Genomic DNA, 12,367 nt, shown 5'->3' on the forward strand with positions numbered 1-12,367 from the left:
GATCTCTCTGTATTCAGTGTTGCGATGAATTGCCCACTATCCACAGGACGGTATATAGAAAGTCAAAAATGACGTGTGTTCAGTTCAAAAAGTGCTATCATAGCTTTATACTGTGCATTGGACTCCAATATGAACAATATATTAATGGTTTTCAACCTATAATTGGTGCTGTCCGCACTTCTAAGGGGGATGCTATATAATTTCCACTTGAAATGACACAGATCTATATATCACAGCCTAATCTTGACGTTGGAACCATCGGCAGAAACCGGGTTCGGGACGGCAAAGGCTCCGCGAAATTTGTTTAACTAATTTACTGGCCCTTTTTTTTCTAATTCTCTTTTTATTTCTTTCGCTAACCTGACGTCAAGACGATTTCAAAAATCGCATCATTCCCTACTACAGAGAGGCGGAAGCACAGAATGCGTCTGCGGCATATGCCCTGTTGATCTAGTCAACACCCCTCGGGCACATGGAGCGGCCGAGGTGCCGGGGGTTTTAAAGCTGCCCTGCCTCGGGCCCCTGCGTCCCCCCGCATCTGATTCTCGTGCGAATTTCGTTTTTTCTCCTTCAAGTTCTTTTGACAGAAGTCTTTTATGATACTCAAGAGGATCATTCCAGTTTCAGTCGCACATTGACTACAGAGCAGTTAGTCTGCATTGGCATGCTAATGCCAGACGACTATGTCACGAACTCTTGACGCGCTACAAATCAAGTCTACAAGGACTCAGGCACAAAATACAAGTTCCATGTCTATTCAATTCAATTTGAATTGTCTAGGCTTTACTAACCCACTAATTTGACCGGAAAGCATTAAATTCGTTTCATTTACATGAGCAATATATTAACCTTCCAGACTGTGGTCCAGACCACACAGCGGAGAACAAATTTGGCTTTGAAAGCAGAAAAAAAAAGCGAGAATAAAGGGAAGAAAAAGAGGTATGTATCCCATCCGCACACCGGCGGTAAACAAAGCACACTGGACCATCGATCACCGAAAGCTTACCATCTGATGAGTTTACAGATTTACTCTTCGGCCAAACCGAGGTTGTCATCGGCGGGCACGACACGAACGGTGTTGGTGTGGCCCATACCGCCACGCCATCCCTGGACACAGACGATAGGGTCGCCCTTGTTGATGATTCCGAGCTTGAGACCGTGGTTGATACCCCACTTGAGGCGACGGTCGACATCCTCCTGCCAGATCTTGACGTTGAAGTCAGGCTTGCTCTCGGGGAAGTAGAACGGCCACACACCACGGTACAGGTGGGAGTACTGGAAACTATTGTCAGCAAAGAACGACATTCGAACGATCGAATTGGACTTACCCGGGCAGCGGTCTCGTTGCGAGTGACCATCAGGATGGGGCAAACGGGACGGTACTTGGACACAAGACGGGCGGTTTTACCACTATGAACTTGTTAGTATGATTGTTATACAAAACGACAAAACGACAGAAACGCTTTTCCGACACATACCTGGTGGTCAGAACGATGATGGCACCGGCGTTCAGCTCCAAACTGGCGCTGACAGCGGCCATGGCAACGGACTCGGAGGTCTCGGTGGGGCGAGGGGCCAGGTTGCGCAGCTCGTCAAAGACGTTGAAGTGAGGAATGGCAACCTCAGCCAGCAAGCAGGTCTCGGACATCATCTTAACGGCCTCGCAAGGGTAGTTACCCTTAGCGGTCTCACCAGACAGCATGACACAGTCGGCACCGTCGAGAACGGCGTTGGCAACATCGGAAACCTCGGCACGAGTGGGGCGGGGGTTGTATGTCATGGACTCCAGCATCTGGGTGGCACAGATAACGGGCTTACCCTTGATGTTACACTTGGCAATCATCATCTTCTGGGCAAGGAAAACCTTGGGGGCGGGGATCTCGATACCGAGGTCACCACGGGCGACCATGACACCGTCGGTCTCTGCGAGAATCTCATCGAAGTTGTTGACACCCTGCTGGTTCTCAATCTTGGCGATGATCTGAATCTCCTTGCCGTCCTCGCCGAGGATGGAACGGATGTGCTTGATGTCGCTACCGCGACGGATAAATGAGGCAAAGACCATGTCGACCTTGTTCTTGACACCGAATCGCAAATCGGCAATATCCTTCTCAGAGAGAGCGGGGAGGTCTACATCAGTGCCGGGCAGGTTGACACCCTTGCGGGATGAGATGTTGCCGTCGTTCAGGCACTTGACCTTAAGGGTCTGCTCATCAACAACCTCAATGACCTCGAAGGACAGAATGCCATCGTCAACATAGATGAGCTTTCCAGGAGTGATCACATTGGTGATGTTCTTGTAGTCCAAGTACCTGTCGTCACACACTTGTCAGTCCACGTCACATGTCAAGCTCGTCAGGCCACGCAAATACGTTGAGCGAACGTCGGTTGAAACAATTCACCCTTCGGCAGTGGGGATGATCTTACATGTTCTTATCATCAGAAGCAGTGGCGTATGCCTCATCGGTGGTGATGTTGAGCACGGTACCCTGCTTGATGGGGAAATCCTTGTCACCGACGGTGTTACCGGTACGGATCTCGGGGCCCTTGGTGTCGAGAGCAATGGCGAGAGGGCGACCAGTCTGGATACGGGCAGCCTCGCGAGAGTTGTCAATGACAGATTGGTGGTACTACGGGCAATGTCAGTGAAGGGCTTCATCAGATGTTGATTGGAGATACTGACCTCGTATGATCCGTGGGAGAAGTTCATGCGAACAACGTTAAGACCGACTATGGTCATGTCAGTATCACTACCCAAAAAAGCTGCTCATTTCCATCGGAGACTCTATTGCCATACCTGTGCGGAGAGCATTGATCTTCTCAGCGGAGTTTGTCTTGGGACCTGATCGATTGCCTGTTAGTAATCGGGGGGTTTTTTTTTCTCCATCGCAGCTTCTTTGACAGGGCTCAACCTGAAGAAGTTTCTCATTGTTGGGTTGACATACCGATGGTACAGATGATGGAGGTACGGCGGAAGTTCTTCGCAGGCACCATCTCGGTGTTGAGCTTGGAGTGCCACTCCAGCTTCATGCGGTTGCTCAGGTGGTCGAGGGAGTTGGTAGCTGCCATTTTGATATGATCAACAATTGTTGAATTAATTTAGAAAGGGTAAGGGAGTTCTGATCAATTGAGAATCAGAGAGGATGGTAGAAGAGAAAGGATGAGAGGAGGGGAAAGAGAAAACGGATGGGTGCGGGGCGGGAGGGAAAATGTTGGCCGCCGGTGTGAGTATTGGTTCCATCCCAAGACATTTTTTTGCCAGTACTATTGACCCTGGACAATCTCTATACTAAATTAAACTGTGAATTTTATGAAATATGAGTATTTTATTGGTCTTGTTTCTGTCTCTTTCTCTGGCCATATTTTCCATTTCCTGAGAGCTGGAGTTGTCGGCAGAGGCGGCATAAATAGTCCAGGCAGAAAAAAAATATTATATATCAACTCCAGACTGGGTTGACCGCAAAAAAGCGGAGGATTGCCCCGTGCTGTCCTACGCGCTGTAGATTGGAGTCTTTCTATCGAATAAATGTGACAAATACAGACACCCAATTGATCGAGCCACAGCTCAGAGACCCCCGCGGGCCCAGAGGCGAAAGGGGATTTCGGTGGGATGAGAATGCTTATCGATAGACCAAATCCGGGTTAGTGCCCATCTGGGCATCTGCAGGTGGGCAGGTGGGCAGCTGGTGGGCAGGTGGACAACGTTGTCCTAAGCTTGGCCTAATCCGGCCCCGCCACAATATGGATTATGTCAGGTACCAACCAGCCTCATCTCCAGCCACTCCAGAGACGTCATGTGAATTCACACGTGACCGCTCTTTAGGCGGTCTCCATGACAGCTTGGGTCCTTCTCTTACTTTTGTCTCTCAAGCTTTTTTGGTGACTACCGGTTACTCAATATCCACAGTGTTAACGTCTTCTATTCGGCATCATGGTAAGAGATCTTTGCTGGTTGATCCTGGACAACCGAGGTCCCCGGAACACAGAGCATGCCATGACTGACTTGAATGTTCGCTGGAATCTAGATTGGCCGTCTTACCCACTACGCATTTGATGCGGTTCTCTGTGAGTCCTTCAGGTCCATATTTTACCTCGGACTACAAACTAACCGGTGCCTCTCATCTCAGTCTCCGCCTTCCTGGCAGGTGTCAAGCGTTCCACGGGCCTCACGTAAATACACCCCTACCCCTCACGATCCTATTTTTCCAAGCTATCATTCATTATGCTTGCTGCTCGTCTTGGGTGCTCTTGATATGCATAAGATAACCGTTGGCTAACTCTGTTACCCCCCGCGCACCCCCGTTCGTTGGGTCGTGTGTGCGTGGGACTTTCCTAGCCCTAGCCTCAATTCAGACAAGATCACAGAAAACAAAGACGTCAAGAAATGGGTTGACAGCTACCTTGGTGTTGGCGAGTGGATGATGGACCAGTCAGTGGCTGTTATGGGCTCATCTTCCTGGTTCGAACGACGCCGGTGATTGGCGCCGCCATACTTAACTCGGGGAGACGACCGGCGATCCCTTTGTCACGATTTTACTTTCGGCCATCTGATGTGTGTATGATAGCGGACTCTGAAGTGGTACACATGGAAACTCGCGGGTGTGCATAGATCACCGCGGGACTTGACTGGCGGCATGAATCTGGGCCTTGGTCTCAACGCTTGGCCCTATGGCAATATGATACAATATCAGTACGTACAGATTGAGTCTGTGTTGTGGACGGTGTTTCTTTTTAAACCAACCGGCCGCCACAAGTATATGCTTCAAGGCTGGATTGACGAATGATGACCAATTCTTATCTGCGCTCCAGCCTCCACTTTCGACCGATGCTCTCAAGGTCATAGCGTCTTGACTTTTCGATACCTTTTATCTTTCTGCCTGTTCTATTATCATCACACAAATTCAGCCATGAGTTTAACCGACAATCCTTGATATATTCTCCTTATAAATATAAACAAAAGTTACAGACATATAAAGTTGTCTATCACCAATAGGTCCGGATAACCCGAGATCGTTCTCTTGGTGCATACCTAGGCCTGGATCAGTATTGAATACTTGATTAGTTCTTCAGACTCTCAGTCGAAATAATTAACCGGTTGGCGAGTTTCGGTCGCGAGTTTCTGAAGTACATTGTTGCACACTACAGAGTCCCAAGCATGTCATCATGGTCCTAGAAAACACCTAGCTTTTGAGCATTATCTGATATTGCACCCCGAAACTTCCCCTGTAGTTGTAGAATAAGTTTATGGAAGGGTAAGAAAGAAATGTCTGACAAAAAAAAGGATGTCTGTCTAAAGCTGTTGTTCATAACTATCTATCTCAAGCCATGGGGAAAATAATGAATGAAGAGTCAGATGAAAAACGTTCTAGCCGAAAAGGAGACGCAGTCACAGGACTTCATCTCTCAGCTATATGTATCAAAAGCTCCTGCCACCTCTCAAGGTCAACTCAGGGCGTATGTTGCTCTTTGTGAGCGGCCGTCAGGGTATGGATGTAGTGGCAATCTCGGACCGCACATTCAGCTATGGCCAGGTATCTTTCCTCAATCTTGCCCCAGTCCCATGTCTTCATGAATCGGACCCCTTCTTCAACCCTTTTCTGGTAATCCTCATCGCTCTCCTGGCCATTGAGATATGTCCACATAGTCGTATTGGCGGGTCCATCTTTGAGAATGTAAGCAGAAATAAACCCCATAAGGTCTTTCTCGACTCGAACTCGGCTATCGTGATCAATGGGGAGTTGCAAGAGATGACGTATCAAGGATGACATGTAATGGGGAGGTTTGGGGGTGAGGAGGTGGAGCTCATCGGCAAATGTCGAGGGAACCTCGACAGTGTCCTCAAGAGTGAAACCAACCAATGACAGAGGGATAAGATGGACACGCATCCAGCCCTCGTCATCAAGTGCGTGTATCAGGTATTGAGCTTCCCAGTATTCAGGGGCTCTAGGTTTACCATTCCAATCTCTCTCGTAGTAAAGGAGGCGGGGCCAGTTGTTTTCGAGCAACATCTGTGAAGCAAACAACAGCTGTTTATCGGGCACAACCCACTCTACGACCTGTTGAAATACTGTCAGCTGGATGTTTTATTTGAGGTAGTGGAGAGGAAGCTTTCATCACTTACAATCAGAGCCTCTGCATATCCACATCTGTATAGAACCTGGTGCCCGTACTCCACAACAGAGATGGTGTTCTCGATAAGTACTTTCAAAGCTTCCTTCATCCCAGAATCGGGAAATTCTTGGTGCGGTATCAGGTTGACAAGCTGTGAGTCTGATTTCTTGGTCTGTTGACTTGCTTCTTCCGAGAAGCCTGGGTTAGGTTGAGACCATGACATCGGCTCGATGACAAGCGAGGGTGAAAGCGGGACTAAAGCTGGATTGCCCCGCTCGAGAGAAGTTGGCATCGGCTCAATGGCAGGCGAGGCAGGAAGGGGGACTGCGAGTCCTTCGATCTCCTCAGGAAAGGTTGGCGTTGCCTCAATACTGGGCGAGCCATGAGGGGGGGCTGCGAGCCTTTTGATCTCTTCGGTCTCCATCATTGATAATTGATGATTGTAAAACGGTCCAATATTGGATGAATAGGCAATTGAGAAAACTGGCACAGGGCGTTAGTTTTCAAAAGAGTGAGGGCGTAGTGGGAAGGAGTAGGACAGAAGTGAGAAGAAGTGACAAGAAGAGGTGACAAGAAGAGGTGACGACTATCTTCGCTTCTGAGCTGAAGAACAATCATTTTGATTTATTTGTTTGCCTCATCATCATCTTGCTGGTTCCTTCAAATACCAGTTCATTTCTCTTCTTCTCCTTCTCTTCTCTTCCTCTCCAACAACCGCTATCATGCCTTCTCAAAGCGATTTCATCCATTTACACGCAGCAGCAACAACCTTGACAAATATCTTGCGTTGTGAGAGAATTTCCCACATCTTCATAGGCGGATATGCTACAGGTCTCCTTGGAGGAGGAGAAGGTCGAGTGACAGAGGTACCATGTTCTTCTGATTTCGGTTGCCTCAAAGAGGACTCCTGATCTGACAAACCCATAGGACATCGACCTTATCGTGGAGAAAAATTGCCGCAAGCTTCTGCTACAATACCCGAACATCACGGAGAGCAGGGATAACCGATTGGTCTACCATCACCATGGCACTAAAGTTCACATCGATATGGAGGTCATGGGAACTGCACCATGGGTCCCAAATCCTAGGACCACCAAGGTTTACACTGTGGCTCCGACGGACTGTCCGCGGCGTCAGTTAATCTCTATGAGTGCGTTTTCTTGCTCGGCGAATTTAGACTCTTAACTAATCTTGGATCATAGTCCCAATTTTACACCCGTCAATTCTGCTGTTGACAAAGCTCTTGCCCTGGAAAGAGGCTGACCAAGCCACACGAGCCGCCCAATACACGAGGTCCCGGACTGGCTTCATGGATATCCGAACCATTTTACAATGGCTCGCTGACAAAAAGTCCCGTATCGATTTCTCTGGGCTTGCCTGATATTCCTAGGGGCAAGCTGATGAAACTCGTGGGAACACTGTACCGGGCAGAGCAGCGGGCACGGCCGTACCTTTCATTGACCATGTCGGCAGATGAGATGTGCGATGCCCTGACATCAGATGGAACAAGGTAAAGTGGGGTGAGTTGCCTCGGAGAGTGACTAGCCTCCTAGCCAACTAAATACTTAGTTGGATAGTCTTGCCCACATAGTTCAAGAATGCGAGAAATGAGAACATCCCAGTTTGGTAAAAGATAGAGAGCAATTAACATGACAACTGACTATGCCACAGAGTCACCTAGGTACACATTTCCCCTAACATCCCTTAGTCTCAAAGGGCCTTACGGTCTGATAAATATACAGAATGTCGATTTTGTCTCTAACAACGACTGCCGTGAACTACTACTACTGGAAAGAGCAGGGTTCAACCGCAGCGGTGTTGGAAGACTGGCCTATGATTACCGCGGGATAAAAGTCTACGTCGAGACTCGATATCATGGGCACGCGGAACCGATCATGACACACCTAGAACAACGGGGGTCTACAAAATCAATACTGAATATCATCCAGGGCGCCGGTTGAACACGTTCAGTAAGTTCTTACATCCTCTGTATCGGCCCTGACGAAACTCAAGTGCTGGAGCACGGCTGGGATGGCGACAAGACAAGCCTATCGCCAGAGAACGCGCGCCGACCTCACTGATATTCTGACCATCCTGCATTAGCTCGGGCAAAATAAATTGAATATCAATCTTGCTAGACTCTCACGGATCCCTAAAAGAGAGCTGTTGTCCCTCCCCGCGAAGCTATATTGGACCCAGAAGGATGTGCGTCCACATCGTGTGGCAACACTGACGCCCGAGGAACTGCGGGAGGCTCTCAATACGCGCTTGACAAACAATGAAGTCCGGGGCCGTTTAAACTCTCGCTTCCGCTAGGCCTTGGGGTGCTTGTTGTTTGCTTGGATAGCTGCACTCGGGTAGATCTTGAAACTGCGATAATTCAGCGGCAAATCCATCATTCTGTAAAAGCTAGAGGGACCTTCCAAGGTTTTAAATAACACATCTCTCTCCAGTCTACCTATACCATTGTTGCTTGTTTGGCAATAAAACGTATCTGAATACTAGTAGTATCTTAATTGCTTAATACCTCGGGCATAATTGCTGAAAATCTACAAGTTTCACGAGTCCTGAGGTCCACGAAGTGAATACGTAAGAGGATATATGCACTAAAGGAATTTTTCCCCTCAAAGGACTCAAGTTTAGTAGCACGCTTGAGAAAACAAAGGTGTTGCTGCTGCAATGTTCTCCCAAAATATTGGGATAGTCCAATAATCGATGTCACAACTTGAATGACTCAATAAACGTAAAAATCGGTCAAAACAGGAGGGGTATGTAATAAGTAAAAAAATTAACAAAAAACAACAAAAACACGCCAGTCAATTACATATGAGCCTCACATGTACGTAGTAGAGCGTCAATGTCCACACGGTGGTAATAGGAGACATGGCCCATTTCCCTCCAGTAATGAGCCATGTGGTCAGGAGAAATAAGGATCAGTTGGGAGTCAATGTAGGTGTCTAACAAATTATATGTTAGAAAAGTTCGTTTTCGTTTGTTTAGTAAGGCTGCTCACCGTCATGGAACCCAAGTCCAGCTACATGACCGCGGCAACGAACACTTCGGGCGCCGACAAAAGGCTCTTCCATCTCGACACTAATCAAGCCTCTGGAGCCAATATCTTCGGCAACAAACGAGAACTGGCCACGAGGAACATTGGGGTCACCGGTCAGTTTGACAGCTTGCAACTGACCTCGCTGTCCAATATCTTCGATATTTTCTTGGTCGCCGTATTCGACCTCGTTTTGCGTGTCCATTATCTGCGACTCGTTTTCATCACCGTGTGCTACAGTCGTTGTATCTTTCTGAAGAACAAGCAGGAATTCACACCCATGGGCTGAGTAGTCTCCAATCCAAATGCCCTGGTAAGGTTTTTCAGGAGTGGGAGTGTAAAGGACAGGATCGAGAGTTGAGCAAGTTAGATTCGCTTGCTTTGGTGGATGTGAAAACATAAGCCCTGGGTTTACCCACTTCCTGACACGGAAGAATGATTCTGACAATTCCGACGAATGATTCAGTATTGGGGGGGGAGAGTCCTCCAAATCACGAACTGTGCGTGCATTACTCGGGATGGTTTGTGGCGGCCAAAGCACATCGGGGTTAACCCAAGGTCCTTGGGGGCTTAATTCAGAGCAAAACGACAGTGGTTTGTAGATATGCTGGACATGCGAAGCCATGGACATCTGTCGTTTCTCTTTCATTGATTGTAAGGATTGGATTGGGGCTGTTCGGGAGGACGGATTAGGGTCGTTGAGAGACAGGACAGGATCATCACCCATGTCCAGATGTACATTAGGTTCAAAGGACTGAATAATAACTTCCGGATGTGATATCCATGTTTGAAATTCAGGAGTGCCACGTGCTGCAACGACCTGGTATGCTTCAATCACACCCCGAAGATTATCATATCGAGCTATGATCAGCATCCCCGTATGTTCATTGTCTGCGACCCAGACCTTGTGCTGAGGAATGAACCAACAAGGGTGATATGCAAGATAGAGACGGCGAAATGACCCAAAGGGACCTGAACTTTGGATAGGAGCAGGTAGTCTCTCATTCACCAGTTTGGCCCAGAGCAAGTCATTCGATGCATGATCGACGAGGGCCTGGGAAGTGGCACCCAGGCAGCCGAGATCTTGAGCTGAGAGATAAGACGCAATATCTTGAATGATCTCAGCGGGTAATCTCTCGAGGAACGACAATTGCCCTGTGGGTGGAAATAGGTGCCCGTCATTAGCTGGCTGGTCGTTGGGGCCATCGTTGATTTGTTCCTGCGACATCAAAATATGAGTACTGGGTCACGGTAATTTTATCAAGAGCAATAATTAGACATACCAGGGTAGGACGGGCGGTAACCGCCATTTTCCCTTCGATACGGTGAGATTTGCAAGAGATAAGTGATATGGGTTCCTCAGAGTATCGCAAATGACATCACCGGGAGACCTAAGAGGGGCAAATGCATGGAGTCTGTGAGGGCCTGGCCCTCAGGGGATGGATGACGGATGTATTATTAAGCAGCGTAGCTTATCCTACGCAGTAATTCCATAGCAATACAAGCATCTTTACCACAACCAGGCTTATTCCATAATATATTGGTAGCATATCCTGCTAAAGCCAGAGGTTCTCTGGTTAGGCATACCATACGGTTACCGAATTCTCCGGTCGCTAAGCCCCTAGGTTACCAGCGGCTAAAGGGTTTAGATTACCTACGCCCTCCCCCCTTGACCCCCTATCGTTTTTACCGAAAAATTTTTTCGGGTTACGTCAAACGTAACGGCGCTCCGGCGAGCGCTCCGGATTATATACAGTTATATCTTACACTACCTACGTTATAATAAACCGCGGGCCTATCGCTCGCGCGTAGTCATTTCCTCTACACGCGGGGATCATAAGCTCAGTTACCTAACTGTAGGAACTCGCTCCTTTTCTAGACTATCGCTCTCTCCCTAACTATCCGGTTACCTAACCTAGGAGCTTATTCTAACCCTATATCGCCTATCTATTACTTCTTACTCTTTTTATCCTTAAGGATATATAGTTATTATATTAAAGTAACGTTTATCTATACTTATTGTATTAGGGTAATATCCGATATTACTTACTAAGAAGTAACTTAAGAGCTATATCCTCCTTAGGTATTAGCTACTTATATACTTTAATAATCTAAAAAATTTATACTAAGAGCTCTAGACTTCTAAGCTTATAGATAATATCCTCTTTATTATAGATACTTATAAAATACCCTATCTTCTAAAGGAGAACTTATACCTAGCCGATTAGTTACTATAAAAGGAACTAGGATAGGCTATATAAGAGTTTTAGAAGCTTATCTTAAAGATCCCTATATAGTACTATTAATATTAAGATAAGCCTTACTAGATATAGTATCTAGGAGAGCCCTTAGGGTCCTACCAAGTATAGCCTCCTAAAGAGTAGTATTAGATATAATATCTAAAGGAACCTAAATTACACTAGGTATAACTATATTAGTAGGAATACTAGCTATATATAAGTCCTATTACTTTAATACTAGGAACCTTTCCCCTTTTTATAGACCTACTTAAAGGCTTAAGTAACCTCTCTAGTAAGATCCTACTAGGTAAATCGGAATATACCCTCCTTTAGCTTACTACCCTACTAGTACTAATATAAGATATATAGTAGGATATCTTATAGGGACCTTTATCTAATATCACCTTATTAAGGGCTAAGCTATATAAGATCCTTAATAATATACTTACCTAAGCCTATATATACAAGGCTAATAATATTCGAGTAATAGTTAATAAAGTTATTATAGTATATTATAATAATATTTATAGGCTACTAGGCTAAGATAGATAGGATATATTATATAATATTATATACTAGAAGATAGATAATATAGGTTACTTTATACCTAACCCTATATTAGATATATATATTTATACTCTTTAGGGAACTATATACTATATAAATATTTATATATTTATTAACTAGCTAAAGGTATTAATCCTATTAAAATCTAAAGAAGTAGTCCGCGTAAACCTACTATTATACCTATAAGAGATAGTAGTACGATAGTATAGCGTAGAGCTATTAGATAAAGAGAGATAGGATTTAAGTATCCACTCTCTATAGTTAAGCTAGTTCGCTATATTAGAGAGATAGTTTAAGCCGCGCGCTATAGAGGTAATTATTAAAGTAATAGTGCTATTATCAGTCTACTCTTAGAAATAGACCTGGCAGTGACCCGCGGGTGACCCTCACGACCCTCGAA

General features: G+C 46.3%; 5 protein-coding genes across 5 annotated transcripts; 2 read left to right on the top strand and 3 right to left on the bottom strand.

Moving 5' to 3' along the window:
• Positions 1-1,026: 1,026 nt before the first annotated feature.
• PEX2_056400 (pyruvate kinase CDC19) lies at positions 1,027-3,069 on the bottom strand (the record flags this gene model as incomplete). Its single annotated transcript, XM_016742914.1, has 7 exons — positions 1,027-1,275; positions 1,329-1,410; positions 1,479-2,312; positions 2,428-2,630; positions 2,684-2,730; positions 2,798-2,842; positions 2,946-3,069. The coding sequence occupies 7 exons, from the start codon at positions 3,067-3,069 to the stop codon at positions 1,027-1,029; spliced, it is 1,584 nt and encodes a 527-aa protein (XP_016593443.1).
• A 2,378-nt stretch (positions 3,070-5,447) lies between these two features.
• PEX2_056410 (uncharacterized protein) lies at positions 5,448-6,538 on the bottom strand (the record flags this gene model as incomplete). The annotated part of the gene is made up of 2 exons (XM_016742915.1): positions 5,448-6,056; positions 6,122-6,538. 2 exons carry the CDS (start codon positions 6,536-6,538, stop codon positions 5,448-5,450), a joined length of 1,026 nt encoding a protein of 341 aa, XP_016593444.1.
• Positions 6,539-6,833: 295 nt separating this feature from the next.
• PEX2_056420 (uncharacterized protein) lies at positions 6,834-7,492 on the top strand (the record flags this gene model as incomplete). The annotated part of the gene is made up of 3 exons (XM_016742916.1): positions 6,834-6,977; positions 7,039-7,261; positions 7,314-7,492. The coding sequence occupies 3 exons, from the start codon at positions 6,834-6,836 to the stop codon at positions 7,490-7,492; spliced, it is 546 nt and encodes a 181-aa protein (XP_016593445.1).
• A 268-nt stretch (positions 7,493-7,760) lies between these two features.
• PEX2_056430 (uncharacterized protein) lies at positions 7,761-8,072 on the top strand (the record flags this gene model as incomplete). The annotated part of the gene is made up of 1 exon (XM_016742917.1): positions 7,761-8,072. The coding sequence occupies one exon, from the start codon at positions 7,761-7,763 to the stop codon at positions 8,070-8,072; it is 312 nt and encodes a 103-aa protein (XP_016593446.1).
• An 859-nt stretch (positions 8,073-8,931) lies between these two features.
• Positions 8,932-10,470, bottom strand: PEX2_056440 (F-box protein; the record flags this gene model as incomplete). The annotated part of the gene is made up of 3 exons (XM_016742918.1): positions 8,932-9,068; positions 9,125-10,379; positions 10,444-10,470. 3 exons carry the CDS (start codon positions 10,468-10,470, stop codon positions 8,932-8,934), a joined length of 1,419 nt encoding a protein of 472 aa, XP_016593447.1.
• Between the last annotated feature and the right edge of the window lie 1,897 nt (positions 10,471-12,367).

The sequence above is a fragment of the Penicillium expansum genome (genome assembly GCF_000769745.1).
Source record: "Penicillium expansum strain MD-8 chromosome Unknown contig187, whole genome shotgun sequence".
Classification (NCBI taxonomy): Eukaryota; Fungi; Ascomycota; class Eurotiomycetes; order Eurotiales; family Aspergillaceae; genus Penicillium; species Penicillium expansum.